At 53.6% G+C, this 22273-nt stretch overlaps 1 protein-coding gene across 1 annotated transcript in view; it reads right to left on the bottom strand.

The window, feature by feature from the left end:
* The window catches only part of NPR2 (natriuretic peptide receptor 2), a 34785-nt gene extending 12985 nt beyond the window's left edge, over positions 1-21800 (bottom strand). The window contains exons 1-4 of the mRNA XM_083575567.1: positions 20842-21800; positions 6274-6476; positions 5000-5113; positions 717-852 (exon numbers count right to left, since the gene is read on the bottom strand). Of these exons, the coding sequence (XP_083431693.1) occupies positions 717-852; positions 5000-5113; positions 6274-6476; positions 20842-21610 (1222 nt within the window). The 5' untranslated portion in view covers positions 21611-21800. The remainder of the gene's footprint in view (positions 1-716; positions 853-4999; positions 5114-6273; positions 6477-20841) is intronic.
* Between the last annotated feature and the right edge of the window lie 473 nt (positions 21801-22273).

The following is a 22273-nucleotide window of genomic DNA, read 5'->3' as shown; positions in this document are numbered from 1 at the left end:
AACATTCCTTGTAGAGAAGACATGTAAGGGAATGTTTGGTCCAGCCAGTCGAAACTTCCTGTTCCTCCTGGCTGGAGCATCCTTCCTTGCATGTGATAAAAGGTGGGCGTGACCTCACCTGTCCAGGTAACAAAAGGACGAGTTACGCAGCACACCTCCCTGTTTCCTCTTTTTGTCCTGTGAACTGCTGGACGGCTACCTGCAGTCACTAGGTAAATCTCCCTTATGGGGTAAACCTGTTTGTATGTAACTTTAAGCCTTACGCCGGCCTTCAGGGATCACACTGTGCTCTGCCTGATCGTGAGTAAACTTTCTTTTTATCGCTTATGAATAAGACTGCGGTATCTTTATTCTTTCAGGAGGGATTCAAGGGGTCTTACTAGGAAAATATTAGAAGACATTTCAATCTGGACAAGCCAGACTGAATTGTGTATTGTCTTAAGAAACTCACACGAGTTTGCAACTAGCTTTTTGCTGTGTAAAGGGGAATGCACTCTCCTAAGTGAAGGAACTTGCTAGCGCAAGTTAGGAAGGATATTAATAAACACTATATCCTCTCCTGCCACCCTGAACCTTCCCACATCACCACGCTCTGGGGACCCATTCCGAGCGCGAGAGCCCGCCCCTGCCTGCCTTGTCCTGGCTCAGGCCAGCTGCCTCCCACAGGCCCCCCGCCCCGCCCCGCCCTGCCCCACCGGCCTCCAGCACCCAGTTACCCTGGAACTTGCGCCCTTTCATCTTCTCCAGGATGCGGCTGGTGTTGCGCTTGGTGCCGCCCTCTTGCAGCGTCTCGTTCAGGGCCATGGCGTAGAGGAGGAGCCCGTCGTGGAAGCAGCCGGCCACAAGGTTCTTCTGCCATGGGGGGACAGAGAGAAAGGAAACAGGGCGTGGGTGGGATTGAAGGCAGGATCTGCAGGCCCACAAGCAGAGGCAGGTGCCAGGCCCAGCCAGGAGGCAGCTGGAGACTCTCATCATGGCCACCACCAGCCTTTGTGGGATGTGATATATAAGTAGCAGTCAAGTACAACATTCCTTGTTTTCCTAGAGTGGACATGCAAGGGGATGTTGGGTCCAGCCAGTCGGAACTTCCTGTTTCCTCCTGGGCTGGGACATACTTCCTTTTGCATGTGACTAGAGGTAGGTGTGACCTTACCTGTGCAGGTAACAAAAGCAAAACCTCCCTCTTTTCCGTCTTCCTTTTGTCGTGTGAACTGCAGTGGCTGCCAGTCTGCAGTCACTGGGATTAACCCCCTATATGGGGTAGATCCACATGTATATCCTTTGTAACCAAGTCTGCCTTCAGGGATCCAACTGTGAACTGATAATGTGAGTAAACTTCTTTTATATACTTTACACAAGATTGTCATGTGTTTATTCTTTTAAGAGGGATCTAAGGGAACTTACCAGGAACCTAATAGTGAGAGGCTTACACAAGCCTGCAACCAGCTATCCGCTGTGCATTTAAAAGGGGAATGTGAAACTCTGCTAAGTAAAGGAACTTGCTAGCACAAGTTAGGAAGGATATTAATAAACAATATATCCTCTCCCGCCTCCCTGAACATTCCCACAGCCTTGTCAGAGGCCCAGCCCCCAAAGCCCCACCAGCCCCTGGGACTCAGCGGTGGATCTGGAGGAGCCTTGTCCAGCCTCCATCCCTCTCAGGCCCTGGGGGTCAAGTGGGACCAGCACCCAAGGGACACAGCAGCTGTCTCCTTATGCCCTCACCGTTGGCCAAGTTCAGAAGAAGTCGCAGGAATGTCCCACGGAAGGAATCCCCCTTCAGGCACAGGGACTTCCTCTCGGGCATCCCAGTTCCACGCCCCTTCCATCCCAACCAAAATGTCTATTTTTACAGAGAAGAAGGGCTGCACTTTGGAATCCTTATCTGTGATTCCTGCATCGCAGGCAGTTGTACGTGATGACATTTCGGATGCCTTCCAGCTCTGCCATTCTATGGTTTCAGCAAATGGCCCCTGAGGAAGAAAATTTCTTCTCCTCCAGATTCCCACCACACCCTCTTTGCAGTGTTCAAAATTAGCCAGGCACATTTTGCACCCGGCTCTCTGCCACTTGCGACCAAAATTAAGTTCTCAAAATTCTTAACCTAGCTCAAGGTTGTCATCTGAACTAGCCAGATGTTTAACTGATAATCAATCAGTTAGTCCATCATTTGAAAAATAAGACTTTAGAGCTATCTTGCCCCAAAATGACAACCAGATATTCCATTTTGGCAACCATAACCCTGCTTTAAGGAGCCATTTGACACCTAGCTTATATATCTGAGTTTCTATCACTGCCTCTTTGTATAGCTGACAGCACCCCACTTTTCTTCCTCTGACTCTTCTTGGCCTCCCTATTTATTTCTCACCTTGCCTTCCTCCTCCCAGAACCCCATGGCTCAGCAATGGGCAGGGAGTGCCCCCATGCTCTCCTCACAACCGCCCTGCCAGGTGGGTCAGTCCAAGAGAGGGTCACGGGTCACGCAGTGAGCTCCCTGGCAGAGCGGAGGACCTGAACAGGGTCCCTCTGAGGATCCCTCCTTGGACTCTGACTTGATTCTCAGGAATTCCCTGGGGAGGCAGGCGGGGGAGGGAGGAGAGGAAGCCTGGAAATAGGAACAGCAATGCAGGGGGGGCAGCTTCCTGTCAGCAAAGATGGGTGCAGATGGGCCTGGCTTGGCCCAAGCTCTGAGGTCTCCCCTCCAGGCACACACCTTGGGGAGGAGAGCTTCTGTTCCTCCCCTTCCGGGGATGGGGAGGGAAAGACTCAGCTCCTCACCCCAAGAACGGTGGGCTTTGTGTCCCTGCATCTGGCACAGAAGTCCCTCTCCGTCTTCCAAGGCAGGCGGGAGAAAGAGGCTCTCCAGACTGGTCCTCTCTGCAGCTGATCTTTATCAAGCTTGCAACATCCTGTCCCAGATCAGGACTCTCGTCATCGCCTCCCCCACCACAAGAGCAGGAGAGGAGGCTGCTGCATCTGACCAGCGGCCCATCTAGCTCAGCATCCTGTTTTCACAGGGGCGGACCAGATGCCTCTTCTGGAAAAGCAGCAAGCAGGATTGGAGCCCGAGAGCAGCCCTCTCCTCTCCTGGGGTTTCCAGCAATGGGCGTTTGGAAGCATTGCAGCCTCTGATTCTGGAGGCAGGCAGAGCCATCGGGACCAGCAGCCCAACACTTGGCACCCATTGCCACTCATGGGAAAACAGAGGAGGAGGAGCACACCCCCCCCGCAAGCCCATTCACAGCCAGCTGTTCCCCTTTTCTCTTTCCAGTCACATGTTGGGAAGGCTCCCAGAGCTACCAGCCAATCACCTATCCTGCACAAGCTGTGAGATGCGCATACTGTGTTTTTTGCTCTATAAGATGCACCAGACCACAAGACGCACCTAGTTTTTGGAGGAGGAAAACAAGAAAAAAAAATATTCTGAATCTCAGTAGCCAGAACAACAAGAGGGATCACTGTGCAGTGAAAGCAGCAATCCCTCTTGCTGTTCTGGCTTCTGGGATAGCTGTGCAGCCTGCATTCGCTCCATAAGACGCACACACATTTCCCCTTACTTTTTAGGAGGGAAAAGGTGCATCTTATAGTGCGAAAAATGCGGTAAATGTAACGACGACAACAACAACATTCATCCTGGTACGTGAGTGGACAGGGAGAGGGAAGGGCTGCCCAGGACCCCTTTGCAAGGCATAGGAAGTGTGGCCAAAGGGGGCAGACCTTGGCTCAATTCACCCCCAGTCCCAGGGACTCAGGGACCCCCAGCCAGCCGGTGACTCTCCTCCTGCACACAAGAAGAAACAACACAAAGATGCTGGGAGGAGCATCTCTGAGGGAGAGCTGAGTTCTGGGCTTCCCCGGAGGGCAGGCAGGCAGAAAGCCCCCGCTCTCCCCACACTGTGCTGATAAACACCTCTCATTTTGTCTTGCTTCCTTCTTTCTAAACCCAAAAGCCCAAAACACTTTTAGCTTTTCCTCGTTGGAAAGTGACTCACATCTCCGTCCCCCAATTATTTTGGTTGGTTTGGAATTTCCATTGGAGATAAATTCCTTAAGCCATACTGACTCTGCGGAAAACCCTCATGAAGCACTGATAACATAGCAATATTAATAACGTGGTGTTTTTTTAATTAAGGATATCAATTCCTGCATTGCAGGGGGCTGGACTAGATGACCCCCGGCCTCCCTTCCAACTATACAATTCTATTAAACTATGAATGCAGGCATCCCCAGAAACTCACAGGTCACGCTGGCCGGCAAGAACACAGGAAGACACGTCATTTTAAATGACATCATTTGGCTTTTCATTCACTTTTCTGTCTGTTTGCATTTTATTTTGCTGTCAAATCGCTTTGGGACATTTCTTTTTTTGCATAAGAAGACTAACCCATTCTAAAAATACAGTAATAATGCTTGGGGGCATTGCACTACACGGTCCCATCGGCTGCCTTTGCCCCCTCGACTGGCTCCCCTCTGTCTCTGAAGGCCCATTATCAGCATCTTGGCCGGGGAACGTTTAGCTCACCCTCCCTGGAGGCACCAGATGCTCCTCAGCTCCTGGGGGGTCCCTCCCAGAAATCCCTTTCACGGCTGCCCTGTGACCCTTTCCATGCTGAGTGGCGCCTGACTGGTCCTTCTGCCACAGACGCTGGAGCCAGCCTCTTCTGCCTCTTCTGCTTGCCCAAAAATGCTGCCCAGCGCAAGCCGTAAAGAAGATCCCCCACAAACCCACAGCACCCTCTTTCTCTTAATCTTTGGCTCCCCGTTTGGAGCACCTCCCCTCAGCCTGGCAAAGGCCCTCACCTCAAAGCCCAGGCCACGGGGGGTGCCTGCCTGCCTGCCTGCCCCCTGCTCTGAAGCCAGTCCCTCTGTGCCCCCCTCCAGCAGCCCCCAAGCCCAGCCCCCTGGCCAGGGAAAAAGCCTTTGGCCCCACAGTGTGGGCTTGTCTCTCCTCCAGATGGGGAGCTGGGGGGACGCGACGGGGGGGGGGACGACGACTTACCAGCGAGTCATTGAGCTCCACGTTGGACTCCCTCCGAGCACGAAGGATCAGCTGGCTCTGGAAACTCTGGTATTCTGGGTTCTGGGGCTCATGGTAGGTGATCACCAGTACCGTCTGCAAGAGAGGCAAGGGGATGTGAATGGCGGAGTTGGAAGGGACCCCAAGGGTCATCTAGTCCAGCCCCCTGTGATGCAGGAATTGCAGCTAAAGCATCCATGATGGATGGCCACCCAACCTCTGGCACCCGGTCACCCTATACAGAGGCGCCCATGAGGAGTCAGCACACAAGGCCTAAACCGTGGGGGGGGGGGCACGTGGCCCTGCCAGCTCCAGCTCCAGCTCCAGCTCCAGCTCCAGCTCCAGGCCAGGCCTTCCTCCCCTCTCTCAGCTCCTTAGGCAAACTGGGCCCCCGGCTGCCTTCTCACCCTCAGTGAAGGTGCCCAACTGAACCTGACCAGCCAAAAGTACCTGCAGTCTGGGGTTACTCAAAGGAGGGCCAGGGTGGACCAGTCTTCTTAACTCACCCCAAAAGCTCTGCCCAAAATTGCAGATACTGAAGAAATGAACCTACGCTGCCAATTCTCGTTATAGACCAGTATGAAGTAGGCAGCACATAAGCGGCACACAAAACACTACCAAACCATTCTACGTTCTGTATCTTATATTAATAATCCAAAAATTGAGAGAACAAGGTACAAAGTGTCGGTGATGTTACATCTTCGTTGACAGTGGCATTGGATTATTGATATCTAACCCATGAGCATAACATCGCTGACACTTTGTTTGATCAAACTTCCCTTTGTTGATATCTACAGGAGCCTGGCTAAAGGAACTATAAAGACTGAATCTTCCTTTTGGACACAATTTGAATGTTTTCTGTTTGTGGCTTTTGTAGCAGATTTTGTACCTTGTTCTCTCAATTTTTGGATTATTAATATAAGATTTAGAACGTAGAATGGTTTGGTAGTGTTTTGTGTGCTATGTGCTGCTTACTTCATACTGGTCCAAAATTGCAGATTGGCAGCAGAAGACAGCTGGCCTTGCTTAAAGCCCCAAGAGGAGAGCCCTCTGTGCCTGCTCAGAGGTACTCTTGTCTTTAAGATTAAGTCATATCATCTGATGCACCCATTGGACTCCCTCCTGAGCAGGCCCTGAAGCCCCAGGACCAGCCTTCATCATGGCCTACATCTTCTTGTTGGACTAGATGATCCTCAGGGTGTCCCTTCCAACTCTATGATTCTTTGGTCCCCCCCCCCCCCCGCCGCTGGACTTACTCGGAAGGCCTCCTGGAGGCCTCCTGGGTCCTGGCCCTCCTTGCTCTGCCAGGGCTTGCCCGCCTCCCGGTTGCCCTCTGCTCGCAGGCTCTCTCCAAAGACGTCCACGTAGAAGAAGACGTAGTCTCCCAGGGTCATGCTCTCGTAATGCGCCAGGCGCAGGATCTGGTGCAGCATCTCCAGCGGCCCACAGATGTAGATGACTGAGGGAGGAAGCGCACAGAGGGAGGGGGCTCAGGCAGAGGCAGGGGGAGCCCTGTCCCCAGGAGACGCCCCCAAAACGCAAGGCAGCCACAGGCAGGATGGACACCTGGAGACTGCTGGGATGCTGCCGGGGAGATGGGGGCATCAGGCAGACCTCCAGCTGGCTCCAGCCACCGGCCGGCAGCCGGACGGTCACCGGTCTCCCTTGGAACAGCATCTATCAGCGACAAGAGCCTCAGATACGTTTAGAGACCCGTGCATAAATCTTCTCACAGCAGAAGTGGTGGACAGAGAAATGTGTAAGCATATTTACAGCATTTATTCAGCATAGTTCAGGAACAAAGGAAAAAACATGTCTGCTTCCATTCGTCTCCAGCAAAACAGCTAAAAGCAAAAGCAATATACAAATGGAAGTTCCCAGCAGATCTGTGCTGGAAGTAAACAGGCATGTGACACACAGCAGTCATGCCTATTCCTTTTTAAGGTGGATCGGAACTATATCCTAACAGAGACAAGCCCTCTCTTGCCGAAGAGGGACACAGGTGACTCAGAGACACAGGCAAAAGGAACAAAGGCACACGTCAGCAGGTGAAAGGAGGAAAGGATTAAAGCAGGGGTAGGCAAGCTAAGGCCCATGGGCCACAAGCGGCCCATGGGGGTCATTTAACCGGCCCACGAGCCCCCCCCCGAACCGAGCCTCCCGCTCGGCGAGTCCCCACGCGCTGCGCTAAACCGGCGCAGCGTGGTGCAAGGACTCACTTCCGTGATGCCGGAAATCGCGTCTGTGTGGACGCAGACGCCGGAAATCGCAGGCACACACATAATCTGGCCCACGGAGGGATCTCAGCTGGAGTGAACCGGCCCAGGTGAGGTAAACCTTGCTGACCCCTGGATTAAAGGCGCTTGCATTTCTGTACAGTGGTGCCTTGGTACTCAAATGCCTTGGTTCCCAAACACCGAAAACCTAGAAGTGTTGCTGTTTTCGAACATTTTTTGGAATCTGAACGTCCAATGTGGCTGTCAGCTATTGTTTCCAGGGCACCTGCACCAATCATAATCTGTGCCTTGGTTTCCGAACATTTTGGAAGTCAAACGGACTTCCAGAATGGATTAAGTTTGACACTTTTGTTTTTGCTATTTATTTTGCGTTTTTGTTTTTAAGGCTTTTTCGGTTAATTTGTTTTTGTGACTGTGTGGAACCCAGTTCAGCTAGTGATTGATGGATTGTGTGACTGCAGAAATGGATCTAAAGCCCCCCCCCCATCCAAACAATGACTATCATCAGTGCAGGTAAGATATATATATATTTATCATGTACAATACTGTCTTATTTATTTTATAGTATGGTACATTGGTTCCTGCTTTCATTTTATGGATCAATGGTCTTGTTAGATAGTAAAATTCATGTTAAATTGCTGTTTTAGGGGTTGTTTTTAAAAGTCTGGAATGGATTACTCCATTTTGCATTGCTTTCTATGGGAAGGCACGCCTTGGTTTTGCAACGCTTTGGTTTTGGAACGGACTTCTGGAACGGATTAAGTTTGAGAACCAAGGGACCACTGTACTCAGCTACAAACTACCCGTTTTCCCTCTTGTTATAACCTAGGAATGATTTTGCTGCCGCAGCAGATCAGGTCTGTCCAGGCCGCCACTCTCCTCCTCCTCCTTCTCCTCCTCCGAGTCACTGTCAGGGCACAGACTCTCCCAGCATCTGGTCCTTAAAGGTCGGCTGTCTTTGTCCAGGGAGGCGCCAGGAGTCCTTCCATTTCATTGTTCCTCAAGAGCAAGGGCGTCTGAAGTGCTTCCTGACCGGTTCTTTGCTGCTCCTGGAGGGCTGTGGGGCTGAGGGTTTGCTTCCGTCAGGCTATCCTGCTCTTATTTATTGCTCCCGTTTCGGGGTACCCAGAGAGGACAGCCTAACCCCAGCTCCCTTCGCGCCACCTGCCCAGAAGCATAGACCACAAGGTGGGGGGCTGCTGCAGCCCCCGGCTAAGACCCTCTGACAGGGAGACCCTCTGCTCTGCCCGGTGTCAGCTCCTCAGACGGCTTGGCTCATAAGGACAGAAGAGGGGGCTGCTGGATCAAGCCAATGGTCCATCTAGGCCAGCATCCCGTTCTCACCAGGGCTGACCAGATGCCTGCAGGACCCCGGCAAGCAGGACCCGGGGGGAGGGCACAAGAGCAGCTCTCTCCTCCTGCAGTTTCCAAGAAGAGCCTGTTGGATCAGGCCCAAGGGACCCCACCTGCTTGAGCATCCTCTTCCCCACAGGGCTGGCCAACCAGGTGCCCGTTATGGGGAACCTGAAAATGAGGTCTGAGCACAAGAGCACGCTCTCTCCCACTCCTCGGGAATCCCAGTATGCAGAGTTTTCTCCCTCCAAAAGGGGAAGCAAAGCATGGCTAGAAGCCACAGATAGCCTCCCCCCCCCCGCCCAATTGTCTAAAGGTAAAGGGACCCTGACCATTAGGTCCAGTCATGGCTGACTCTGGGGTTGCGGCGTCATCTCACTTGATTGGCCGAGGGAGCCGGCGTACAGCTTCCGGGTCATGTGGCCAGCAGGACTAAGCCGCTTCTGGTGACCCAGAGCAGCGCACGGAAATGCTGTTTACCTTCCCGCCGGAGCAGTACCTATTTATCTACTTGCACTTTGACGTGCTTTCAAACTGCTAGGTTGGCAGGAGCAGGGACTGAGCAACGGGAGCTCACCCCGTCGCGGGGATTCGAACCGCTGACCTTCTGATCGGCAAATCCTAGGCTCTGTGGTTTAACCCACAGTGTCACCCGTGTCCCAGATTGTCTAATCCCTCTTTAAAGCCATCATTAAGTTTTGCAGCAATTGAACCGTGCACCGTGTGAAGAAGTGCCAATTCCTTTTGTCTCTCCCAAATCTTCCAGCCTTCAGTTTCATTGGGTGAGTTAGAGAAAGAGAATCTTCACCACCATTCATAATTGTGCACGCCTTGGTCATGTAACCATTTATTGGCCCGTCTTTGTAAATGAAAAAGCCCCAAATCTTCTAACAGTCCCTCACAGAAGACTTGCTCCAAGCCCTTGATCATATGATTTCCTTCCTCACATTCTGTCCCATATCATGGCACTTCAGGGAGGGGGCCTGGGGGTCCCAGGGGGTCTCCCACCCAGGCACTGAGCTATCTGTCAGGTTTGGCCTGACAGCTTCTTGAAGAGCTGGGGGGGGGAGCCTTTTTAAGGGCGCATCACCCTGGAAGGAGAGGAGCCCCGTGAGCCTCGGGGCTTGGAGAGAGAGCTGCCACAAATCTCTGGCTGCTCGGCCTTTGTTTGTTTCAACCATTTGTATTCCACCTAATCACAGTCATCTCTAAACAGCGTACAAGAGACCCAATGCAATAAGACTAAAAATGACTTAAACGTTTCACATCAGAATTCAATTAAAAAGCCAGCTGGAATAAATTTTAAAAAAGGCGTTCAGCAGGCTCTGGAGGTTCAACATCATACCCTCCAACATTTCTCCAATGAAAATAGGGACGTCCTATTCCATAATAATAATGATATTTTTAGTATTTATACCCTGCTCCAGCCACTCTGGGCAGCTTCCAACATACCATATATAAAAACGTAAGAAAACATTTAAAACACTAAGAATCTTCCCTATCCAGGGCTGCCTTCAGAAGTCTTCAAAAGGTTGTATAGTTACTTATCTCCTTGGCTCCCAAATAATTACCGCCCAGTCAGTCTGACATCAATACCAGGGAAGATTCTGGAGCAGATCATTAAGCAAACAGTCTGTGAGCACCTAGAAAGGATAGTCAGCATGGATTTCTGAAAAATAAGTCATGTCAGACTAACCTGATCTCGTTTTTTGACAGAATTACAAGCCTGGTAGATGAAGGGAACGCAGTGGATGTAGCCTACCTTGATTTCAGCAAGGCATTTGACAAGGTGCCCCATGATATTCTTGTAAAGAAGCTGGTAAAATGCGGTCTTGACTATGCTACCACTCAGTGGATTTGTAACTGGCTGACTGACCGAACCCAAAGGGTGCTCATCAATGGTTCCTCTTCATCCTGGAGAAGAGTGACTAGTGGGGTGCCACAGGGTTCTGTCTTGGGCCCGGTCTTATTCAACATCTTTATCAACGACTTGGATGATGGACTCAAGGGCATCCTGATCAAATTTGCAGATGACACCAAACTGGGAGGGGTGGCTAACACCCCAGAGGACAGGATCACACTTCAAAACGACCTTGACAGATTAGAGAACTGGGCCAAAACAAACAAGATGAATTTTAACAGGGAGAAATGTAAAGTATTGCACTTGGGCAAAAAAAATGAGAGGCACAAATACAAGATGGGTGACACCTGGCTTGAGAGCAGTACATGTGAAAAGGATCTAGGAGTCTTGGTTGACCACAAACTTGACATGAGCCAACAGTGTGACGCGGCAGCTAAAAAAGCCAATGCAATTCTGGGCTGCATCAATAGGAGTATAGCATCTAGATCAAGGGAAGTAATAGTGCCACTGTATTCTGCTCTGGTCAGACCTCACCTGGAGTACTGTGTCCAGTTCTGGGCACCACAGTTCAAGAAGGACACTGACAAACTGGAACGTGTCCGGAGGAGGGCAACCAAAATGGTCAAAGGCCTGGAAACGATGCCTTATAAGGAACGGCTAAGGGAGCTGGGCATGTTTAGCCTGGAGAAGAGGAGGTTAAGGGGTGATATGATAGCCATGTTCAAATATATAAAAGGATGTCACATAGAGGAGGGAGAAAGGTTGTTTTCTGCTGCTCCAGAGAAGCGGACACGGAGCAATGGATCCAAACTACAAGAAAGAAGATTCCACCTAAACATTAGGAAGAACTTCCTGACAGTAAGAGCTGTTTGACAGTGGAATTTGCTGCCAAGGAGTGTGGTGGAGTCTCCTCCTTTGGAGGTCTTTAAGCAGAGGCTTGACAACCATATGTCAGGAGTGCTCTGATGGTGTTTCCTGCTTGGCAGGGGGTTGGACTCGATGGCCCTTGTGGTCTCTTCCAACTCTATGATTCTATGATTCTATGATTCTATGATTCTATGGCTCAGGGGTCACATAACTCCATCCCCTCCAACATTTCTCTGAAGAAAATAGGGACGTCCTAAGGAAAAGGAACTTTCCGGGGTCAAATCAGAAACTGGGACGGCTTCTGTAAATCCGGTCCTGTCCTGGAAAAATAGGGACACTTGGAGGGTCTGCCCCAGGGAGGTGGCCTGTCTGACCTCAGCGGGGAGGGAGTTAGCTTCACACAGATGAGCCAAGGAGGCATCTGAGTCCTGGGGGACCAGGGACAGGGACTCCACTGAGGACCTCAGGGACTGAGGAGGATGTGTGTGATCCAATCTGTTCGGCTGATGCTTGAACCTGACCTGGTGGCATATGGGCAGCCAATGCAAGCTTTGGATCATGATGAGCTGGTGATCATCTGACCCCATCAACAAGCAAGCCTTTTGCTCCAGCTGCAGCCTCCAGACCAAGCCCAAGGCCAGCCCCACCCAGAGCACATGGAGGCTACCAATGCATGTATCACCATGGCCAAATTTCCCTTGCCCAAGAATGGCCATAGTTGGCAGACCAGCCACACCTGGTGAACGTCACTCCTAGCCACTGAGGCTACCTGAGCCTCCAGCGACAAAGACGGGTCCAGGAGGAGCAACCCCAAACCTGGAAATCTCTGGGAACCTGCCCCCCAAAGTGCCTCCGTCTTCCCAGGGGTCTAGCTCAGTCCCCTGGCCCCACTGCTGTGCCCAGACCATGGTCCAGGTCGTGGCCATCCTCTCCCGACTCCGAGGTTATGGCGAAGGAGCAGCCCTGGCGCAGCTGAGGCAGCGAGAAGAAACAGCACAAAAACATGTTTGGGTTTGCGGTTGTGGCGAAAGAATTTGCAGGTTCCCGGATTCCAGCACCTTCTGCCTGGCTCCGTAATTGGAAACAGAGGGCCCCACCAGGCAGCTCCAGTTACAGGAAGGAGGGGGCGGCTCCTTGCGTGGCACATGATGGGGGGAGCCCTGGCCCACGCAGGCTGCCTGCCATAGGAAAGTGGGCTGCAGCTTCTCCAGAGAGGAGAGGAGGGGAGGAAGGCCCTCTCCAAACCTCTCCAGGAAGCACGCCCCCCTCCTTCCCCGCCCCAACCTGGCCCAGCTGGCAGGCAAGGGATGTTGAGCAACAGCTGGAGAGGCAGCAGATGCTGGGAGATCAGGCAGCCCACACAGTCGCCCAGAGGAGCCCCAAATGCACCCTCTTCTCACCTTCCCTTTTGCACGAACCCCAGCTCTGGCCTTTGAGGAGCAGGCAGGCGGCAGACCAACCTCCAGGGCACACACGGCGCATTGGCACGACTACCGCACTGCCTGGAATGCACGCCATGCCTCTCTGATGCAGCACACCAACACCGTCACACCAGCAAAGGGTCACGGGCCCTAGGGCACCGTTAGGACTCCAGACCCTCCCTCGCCTTGTCTCAAGTGGATCTGGTTAGGGTGGGAGAGCAACTGGCACCCTCGAAGGGGGGCAGGGAATCATTATCACTTCCAAAGGCAAAAACAGATGGGAGGGAAATGAGATCAGGAAATTAGGTTGCACCAGAACCGGCAGCCTGGGATGAGCCCTGGCAGAGTCCAAGCATGCCTTCCAGATTTCCGGGCAGGGAGAGGAATTCGAGTTCAGCTAAAGGACTGGCTGGCATCAAAGTCCGCCTGACTCCCATCACAGAAAAACTGACAGCTTGATGAAGGGCTGTCCACCATACAGAAGGACAAGCCTCGCTTTGGAAATGGCAGCCTGGCTGCAGCCAAGGCAAGTCCTTCTTTGCCAACTCCTTGGAGTTCTTCAAGTGTCAGCAAGCAAGTGGACAGAGGTGGTCTGATAAGACCCTGCAGACCTGGACTTTCCCAAAAGCTTTTGACAAAGCCCCTCCCACAAGGGTCCCGAGTGACCTTCGCAGTCATGGGATAAGAGGGAGGGTGAAAAATAGAAACAGAGGGTAGGAACAAGTGGCCTGTTTTCACGAGAAGCAGTGCTATTTTTCTAGAAAAAGAGGTGCCAGAACTCACCATGAACGCCTCCCTTGTTCTCTTATAATTTCAACGGTGCCCACCTGAGAGGGGCCAGAACTGAGTTCCAGTGAGTTCCAGCTGAAAAAAGCTCTGATGAGAATACAGTGGTACCTCGGGTTAAGAACTTAATTCATTCTGGAGGTCCGTTCTTAACCTGAAACTGTTCTTAACCTGAGGTACCACTTTAGCTAATGGGGCCTTCTGCTGCCACTGCACCATTTCTGTTCTCATCCTGAAGCAAAGTTCTTAACCCGAGGTACTACTTCTGGGTTAGCGGAGTCTGTAACCTGAAGCGTCTGTAACCTGAAGAGTCTGTATCCCGAGGTACCACTGTATATTAAGCAGTGTGGTCTGGACATAAGGAATACTAGAGGGATGGAAATGACTAGCTTAGAGGTGGCTTTACAAGACAATTTAAGCAAATTTATGATGGAGGAGGCAGAGGAAGAAGAGGAGGAGCAGGCCTGGCAACAACTGAGGTCTTCTGTGGCTGCAACTTCTAGGAACCAAAAACAACCCAAGAGTCTTGTGTGACCTTAAAGGCTAGCCAATTTATTATGGCATAATAAGCTTTTGTGGCCTCGAGTCCACTTCATCGGATGCAAAAACCCTCACTCACCCATTGGGAGGGAGGGTTGCAAGCAGGAAGATGAGAGAGAAATGAAGTGTGCAAAGTCCAGGCAAGGACAACTCAGTTAGAACTAGGCTGCCTGCAAAATAATGAAGGGCCTTCAGCGCCATGACAGGTGAGGGACTTGGTGTTGCTGAGTTAACTGGCAGCTGCATTGCGACAGGAGGCCATTGCCTTTGTTCTGTCCCAGATATATAATATCGTACTTATTGGTGATTTACGTCAGGCATTTCTTAGACAACAAGACACATCTGACAAAGAGAAAAAGGCAGCGAACCAAGAGGAGCCGCCTCCTGCAAGAGAGGGCAGAGAACCACTTGCCTTCCCCTCCAGCAACCAGCTGAAAGCCCTTCAATGCCCCACCAAGGATCTCCAGCGAATCTTCTCCCCCACGGCAGGCCCTGCTGACAGATAACCCCCTAACAGAAAACAGCTTCTCAGCAGCAGCAGCGACAGGCACATCTGAGGAGAAGCAGACACAAGGGCAGGCCCTGCATCAGGCACAGATGCCAGTTCTGCCCACCGTGCCAGATCCGGCAATACTATCACAGACTCCAGAACACCAGGGGCTCCTTCAATTGCTCTCCTTCCAGCCTGACGTAAAAAGCCCTTCTGCAATTCTGCACCAGACAGAGAGGCCCATCTCTGTGCAATAGGAACACTGGTCAGGGAATGAATTGCCTGACTACTATAGTCCATGCATTGGCAACCTAAAGGCTGGATTGCTGAAATGCACTCTATGCTGCCCTGGGGCAGAATAACATTGTTGTTGTTGTTAAATTTGTATACTGCCCTTCATCTGAAGATCTCAAGGCAGTTCACAAGATAAAAATACAGAATAAAGCCACAAAATACAGAATAAAGGCAACTACAAAACAATAACCCACTCTCCACATTTAAAAGGTCCTAAGGCTGTTAAGCAACCCAAGGTCTGGTTGAAGAGGAATGCTTTTGCCTGGTGCCTATACCTGTATCATGAAGGCGCCTGGTGAGCTTCTCTGGGGAGAGCATCCCACAAATGGGGAGCCACTGCAGAAAAGGCCCCTTCTTGTGTTGCCACCCTCTGGATGTCTTGTGGAAGAGGCACACAAAGAAGGGCCTCAGAGGATGACCTCAGGGTCTGGATCAGTTTATATGGTGAGAGGCGGTCCTTGAGGTGTGGAGGTTCTGAGCCATTTAAGGCTTTATAGGTCAAAACCAGCGCTTTGAATTGCGCCTGCAGTCAGGCCAGGATCAGCATTAGATGGTCAACAGTTTTGTCCCAGTGAGCAACCTGGCTGCTGAATTCTGCACTTCAGCTGAAGTTTCCAAACCATCTCCAGAGGCAGCAATCTAACCTAGAGGTTACCAGAGCATAGACGACAGGAGTGAGGCTGTCCCTGGCCAGATGGGGATGCAGCTGGGCTACTAACCAAAGCGGATGGAAGGCAGCTGGACTGCTGATGGGGGCACAGGGTGACTGGGAGCGGCCACTGAGACCACATTGGCTCCTGAAAGACCTACATTGGCTCCCAGTATGTTTCCAAGCACATTTCAAAGTGTTGCTGCTGACCTTTAAAGTCCTAAACGGCCTCAAAGGCCCGCTATACCTGAAGGAGCGTCTCCACCCCCATCGTTCTACCCAGACACTGAGGTCCAGCTCCAAGGGCCTTCTGGTGGTTCCCTCCCTGCAAGAAGGGAGGTTATAGGGAACCAGGCAGAGGGCCTTCTCCGTGGTGGCACCCACCCTGGGTAACGCCCACCCATCAGATGTCAAGGAAATAAGCAACTATGTGACTTTGAGAAGGCATCTGAAGGCAGCCCTGTTTTGGGAAGTTTTTAATGTTTGGTGTTTTATCGCTGTTTTTAATATTCTGTTGAGAGCCGCCCAGAGTGGCTGGGGAAACCTAGCCAGATGGGCGGGGTATTAATAATAAATTATTATTATTATTATTATTATTATTATTATTATTATTATTATTATAAACAGCAGCATTGGCTGCCCATACACTATCAGGGCAGGGGCAAAGTCCTTGTTTTACTTTACAAAGTCCTGAACCACTTAGCTCCAGGGCACCCCAGGCATTCCCTGACGCCTTCTAGCCCAGCTCTGGCACTGAGATCATCTGCAAGAGCATCGCTGGCTGTTCCCTGAGTTGGCAAAGCTCCTTTGACAAGAACAAGGAAGTCCGCCTTGGGTATCGTCAGCCTAGTCCTGTGGGATGTTCTTCCATAGAGATTTGGAAGGCACCTCACATTCTAAGTTTGCTGAAAACTTTTCTTTGCTGCCGGCCTCATACAGGCAATTCAGAAAAAAACCTTCTGCACTTGTTAGCTGATGATCTATGATTTTAAGTTGTTATGTGTTTTCTCTTGTATATATGTCATTGTTGTAAACCACTCTGAAATTTATGAAACTACAGTACTGTATACAAGTGTTTTTGATAAGTAAATAAAGCTATAAAGGGACACAAATCTCACACCAGAAATCGCAATAGCCAAAAAGCAGCGGGGGAGCATTGCGAGGGCTCCCAAGTCACTCTGTGACCAACCTTAAGGTGGGCACGTTTGAAGGGGGATTGCGACACGATGCTGCTGACTAACATGAAATTCATTATGGGCATAGAAAACTGGAATATAAAAACAATAGAATTATGCTCATTATTTTCCATCATTAATTTCTCTCATTGCCTGTTAGCACTGTGTGAAGGACTTCCTTTTATCCATCCCGAATCTTCCAACATTCAGCTTCACTGAATGCCCACAAGTTACACTGGTACCTTGGTTCCCAAATGCCGAAAACCCGGAAGTAAGTCTTTCAGTTTTCAAACTTTTTTGGAACCCAGACATTCTATGCGGCTGTCGGCTATTGATTCCGGGGCACCTGCACCAATCAGAAGCTACGCCTTGGTTTTTGAACATTTCAGAAGTCAAACAGACTTCCAGAATGGATTAAGTTTGGAGCTTTTGTTTTTGCTATTTATTTTGTGTTTTTGTTTTTGAGGCTCTTTTGGTTAATTTGTTTTTGTGACTGTGTGGAACCCAGTTCAGCTACTGATTGGATTATGAGACTATCCCCCTATCCATTCAATGATTATCATCAGTGCAGATAAGAAAAAAATAATAATTTTAATTTTTATCATCTACAATACTGTTTTATTTATTTTATAGTACAGTACATTGATTCCTGCTTTCATTATATGGATCAATGGTCTTGTTAGATAGTAAAATCCATGTTAAATTGCTGTTTTAGGGGTTGTTTTTAAAAGCCTGGAACAGATTAATTCATTTTGCATTACTTTCTATGGGAAAACGCGCCTTGGTTTTGGAATGCTTTGGTTTTGGAACGGACTTCTGGAACAGATTACGTTTGAGAATCAAGGGCCCACTGTATAGTATTGTGAGAGGCAGTCACGCTCCCTTGATACCTGCTATCATTTTATAAACTTCTACCCCCGGTATAGGGTGGTATATAAATTCAATAATTAAATAAAAATAAAAATACCATGCCACTTCTCTTTTCTCTAAACTAGAAATTCCCAAACACTGCAACCTTTCTGCAAAGGAGGGTTGCTGCATTCTCTGGATTGTTCTGGTTGACCCAAATGACCCACCTGCATCAGGGTGCAAGAGGGGAGAAGCCTCAGGAGGAGCTGCAGAGACAGCCAACAGGTTGCAGAAGGACAAAAACAGTATTCTGAGCCTGCACAGAATGCTCAGAGATGGTTGGGGTTGGGGAGATGGAATGAAGTGCCCTGGGAAAGGGCACGAGGGACTGGCTGGCACACTTCAGTGCAGGTCCCACTTGTTTCTCATATATATATATATATATGTCCCCGCTAATAATGGATCTCCCATGAAACATGTAATTTAGCCCTCAGCTTTAAGCCATAAAAATCACAGTGTGGGCGGAAGGAATATTTGCCACAAGGGATTGAGGGGATGACGGATGACAGCTCTCCGCTCTCCCGCCTGCTCTGACCAACCTGCCAGCCTCAGCTCAGGCTGCAACAGGCTCCTCCGGGGCAGCCCTTCCTTCCAGGGGTCTCTCCCTGCCCCTGCCTGCAGCTCACAGCTCTGCCTTCCCCCTTAGGGCCTACAACCTGGAGGCTCCTGATGCGTCAGCAGTAGATGTGTCCATCCTGCTGCTGCTGCTGCTCCCCAGGAAGGAGAGGGGAGGTTGATGCAGTGCAAACACACTGGGAGAGGAAATATAGTGTGCCTGCCAGGGTGCTTGCACTGCGCTGACCTCCAACCACCTCCCCACCCCCTCTCCTTCTGGGGCTGGAAAGGGAGCGGGCAGCCTGCCAGTTTGCGAGTAAAACTGAATTACTGTGTCACAAAATGATGCATGTCTAAGAAGTGTGTCAACAACATGGAAAGTTTGGGAAATTCTGTTTTAGGCTCTAGGTTGGGGTCACATCAGACATGACATTAAATGTGTCTTTGCATGTAATGTGCTCTCTCGCTCTCTTTAATGTAAATAGCAGCCTCTTTGAGTGGGGGAGGGCAGTAATTATCAGGATCAAAGCAGGCAAGACAGTGGGGTTAACCTTTTCCTCCCCAGCTGCAATCCTGATGAAAACAGCTCTGGAGGACATCACTGAGCTCAGACCCTGTTTGTCTCCTACATAATCGTGGAATTTCAAACCCTGATGCTGAAGACCAAAGATCGGGTGAATATTTCCTGTGCAATAGCTGTGGAGCCCCCAAGAAGACTGAGGGAGATCACTCACCTCCAAAATTCTCTGAGGAAAATGTTGAAGGTGTTTTTAATTTAAACCACAACCTATGCATGTCTATTCGAACACAAGTCCTCTGCAGCTCAGTGAGGCTGACTCCCAGGTGAGTGCTGCAGATTTTACAAAAGTCTGCCATAAGAAAGATGCTTGAGGGCCAAAGCATGAAGTGGGAGGGAGGGAGAAGGGGGCTGGGGGAGGGGTTGTTCAGAGAAGGCCCAGGGCTGCGGGGGGGGGGGCAAGTGAAGGGTCAGGCAGACCAGAAGATCCCAGCAGAGCCTCAGACAAGAGCAAGAAGCAGCAAGCTGGTTCTCCGCAGGCCAGACCCCCCTCCCCTAAGAGCAGAGGACAGGACCCTCCTCTGCCTCCCCCCACAACGCAGCCCTCCGGCCTTCTCACGGGAGCCTGGCCTGCGGCTGCAGGAGGGGCTGGGGAAGAACCTCCCGCCCTATTCTCAAGCCACGCTCGGCTCCCTCTCTTTCAGGAAGGAGTTCAGCAGCAGTTCGGGGTTGTTTTTTGGTGCAGGGAGAGAGAAAACGGGGCCGCCGTCTCCTCTGGGCTCCCAGCAACTGTCAGCCAGGAGACATCAAACATCTCCGCCGGCCTTCCAGGGGTGCGACATTCCTGAAATTCTCACATTTAAATCCAACCCAGCTCCCCTCGTAAAAGACGCAGCAATAAACTTTTCCCCCTTTTTGGAAGGGGGAGAGGCGGCGCTTCCCGACAGGCAGGCAGGCAGGCTGGCTCTGCCCCGCTCTTCCCTAGAAAGACCCGCCTGAGATGGGTCCGAGCGCGGCCCCAAGGCGGCGGCGGCGGCGGCGCTGGACGGCACCTCCAGCCCCCGGAGCCCCGTCTCAGGCCGGGCCGGCTCGCCCACCCGCCCGGTCCCCGCCGGAGCGGAGGAGCAGCGAGTGGGCCGGGGGTCCACCCTCTTGCCCTGGGCTGGCGGCGGCGGAGGCAGCAGCAGCAGCAGCAGCAGCAGCTGTTCTTTTCGCTCACGGCGCCCCCGGCCCCCGCCCGGCCCGCGCCAGAAACGCCCCCGGAAAGCTCCGCGGAGGCAGCTGGCCAGGTGCGGCGGCGGCGGCGGCGGCGGAGGCTGGAGAGGCGAGCGCGCGGCGCTCCTGTGCCCTGGCGTCCGCTTCCCTCGGCCCCCGCTCCGGCCGCGCGCTCGCCCCTCCGCTGCCCCAGGGGGCGTCCGGCAGAGGCGCTCGGGCCAGGCCCCTTCCCCCGGCCTGGCCGGGGGGGCTGATCCCGCCCCACGCCTTCCTGCCTCCCTCTCTCCCTCCCCCGAAAAAGACCCATCTGGCTGTCCCAGGCGGGCTCCGTGCCCGTCCCGATGACACAGCAGCCGCCGAAGAGGCTCCATTAGCAGCCGCAGCTGCAGCTCGGATCGATAAGTGCCTCCTGGCGCATCCATTAAGGAGGAGTGTCAGGCTGCCCTTGGCCAGCGGCCCCCCCCCCCCGCCTACGCCCGGAAAGTGGAGGGCTCGATCCGGCTTCGGGATCTGCGAGCGCCACCCCCACCCCCAAACTGCCAAGCGGTCCTCGTAGATGCTGAGATAGTTCCAACCGGCTTCTCTTGGATGGATGGATGGCCCGGGGATGGGGCGGGGGGGGGGCATGTATTTCTCCGTGGCCACACAAGGGCAGTTCCTCCGCATTGGCTCCCCCCCCCCAGTCCAGGAGTGCCCCCCTCCGTCCCGTCTCGGAGTCGCAGAGCCCAACTCGGGACAGAGATCTCGATCTCCGGCCCAGAGGAGGCCCGACGGCAGCGGAGGAGGTGCCGTCTCGCCGGGAAATGCCCGCAGACTGAGCGAGGCTGGGGGGGGGGGCTGCATGCAGACGGAGACGGGAGGGTGGGATGGACTGCAGGCACCCGGGACACGCGCGCCCCTTCCCGTCCAGGAGCAGCAGCAGCAGGCGGCCCCCCAAGCGCTGCGACCCGCTCACCTCGCCCGTTGGCCCGGATGAACTGCACGGCGGTGTCCGGGCCGCCGCCATCGTCTGCGGCGGCGCCGCCTGCGTTGCTGCTGCTGCTGCCGTTGTCTCGGGGCGCGTAGATGTGGTAGCCGACGGTGAGGCCGGCGTGGCGGAGCTCCTGGTAGACGCCCTCGATGGTGAAGTAGAAGGGCCGGTCGTCGGTCTTTCGGTCGACGTAGAGGAGCGCGGCGCGGGAGCTCCAGTTGAAGCGCTCGTGCAGGAGGGCCGCGAAGGCGCCCAGCTTGGGCGCGGACGGGCCGGTGCGCACCAGCGTGGTGTAATGCTCCTTCTTGTGGCTGAAGTCCGAGGCGACGGCGCCGGCCGTGAGGAGCGGCAGGCCCCAGTGCGAGGCGAAGCGCCCCACCGAGGCGGCCGGGTAGACGCAGCCGGGCCCCAGCAGCACGTCCGGGTCGTGGTAGAGCTTCAGGTCCACGGCCTGGAGCGGCGCCACCGACTCCGAGCAGGCGCCGTTCAGCTCCGACGTGGCGTTGACGGTGCGCATCGACAGCCCGGCGGCCCGCAGCGCCGGCTCCAGCGCCTCGAGGGCCAGGCGCACGGCAGGGCCCACCCGCGGCAGGGCCCACGGGTAGCTGGGGTTGTGCTCGGGCAGCACCAAGGCCACCGTCACCACCGTCGCGGCCGCGCTCCCGTTGGCGCCCTCGCCCAGGCCCGACGAGGCGGCCGACAGCGACAGGGCCACGGCGGCGACCACCAGCAGCGACGTCGTTGGCGAGGCCATGGCGGGGGCGCGAGGAGGGAGTCTGCTCCGCTCGGCTGCTGCGTGGCTGCCCGGGGGCCGCTAGCCACCACCTCCTTCGCTTCGCTGCCGCCGCGGCGCCGCCGGATCCCTTCTGTGGGCCGCCGGGCTGCCCTGCGCTCCCCAGGAGAGGCCGCCCCCTCCGCGGCCAGCCCCAGCCGCCCACCCTGCGCCTCCCTCCGGACGCCGTGCCAGAGCCGCCTGCAGACGTGGGGGGGCAGCGCCCCCTGGTGCCTCCGTCCGCGTCCTCCGACGCCGCCAGCCCAGGCGCCCCGCCAGGCCAGCAGCCGCGCTCCAGAGGCGGCGGCCCGGGGCGCGGCTCCATCCCGCCCGCCGGGCAGGACCTGGCCCGCTGCTACTGAACGCGGCCGCTGGGTGGAGGGCGGCCCTCCCGCCGGCTCCGCGGCAGCTGCCGGGATGCCTCCATCGCGCGCTCTCGCCCTCGAGCGTCCTGCTCGCTTCGCAGCCCGGCGCTCCTTGGGCGAGGGAAGCTCGGGCGGGCCACGCAGCGGCGGCGGCGACCCTGACTATCCCGAGCGCACACGCTGCCCTCGGCGCCTCGGAGCGGGGCTGGCTCTTCCTCCTCGGGGCCTCTCTGGAGGGTTCTTAGCGGCGCAGGAGAGGCCGGCTCTCTTTCTATCCTAG

This window comes from Podarcis filfolensis (assembly GCF_964270895.1).
Source record: "Podarcis filfolensis genome assembly, chromosome: 11".
In the NCBI taxonomy this organism is placed as follows: domain Eukaryota; kingdom Metazoa; phylum Chordata; class Lepidosauria; order Squamata; family Lacertidae; genus Podarcis; species Podarcis filfolensis.
The sequence above is the reverse complement of the archived record's forward strand: the minus strand, read 5'-3'. Positions and strand labels throughout refer to the sequence as shown.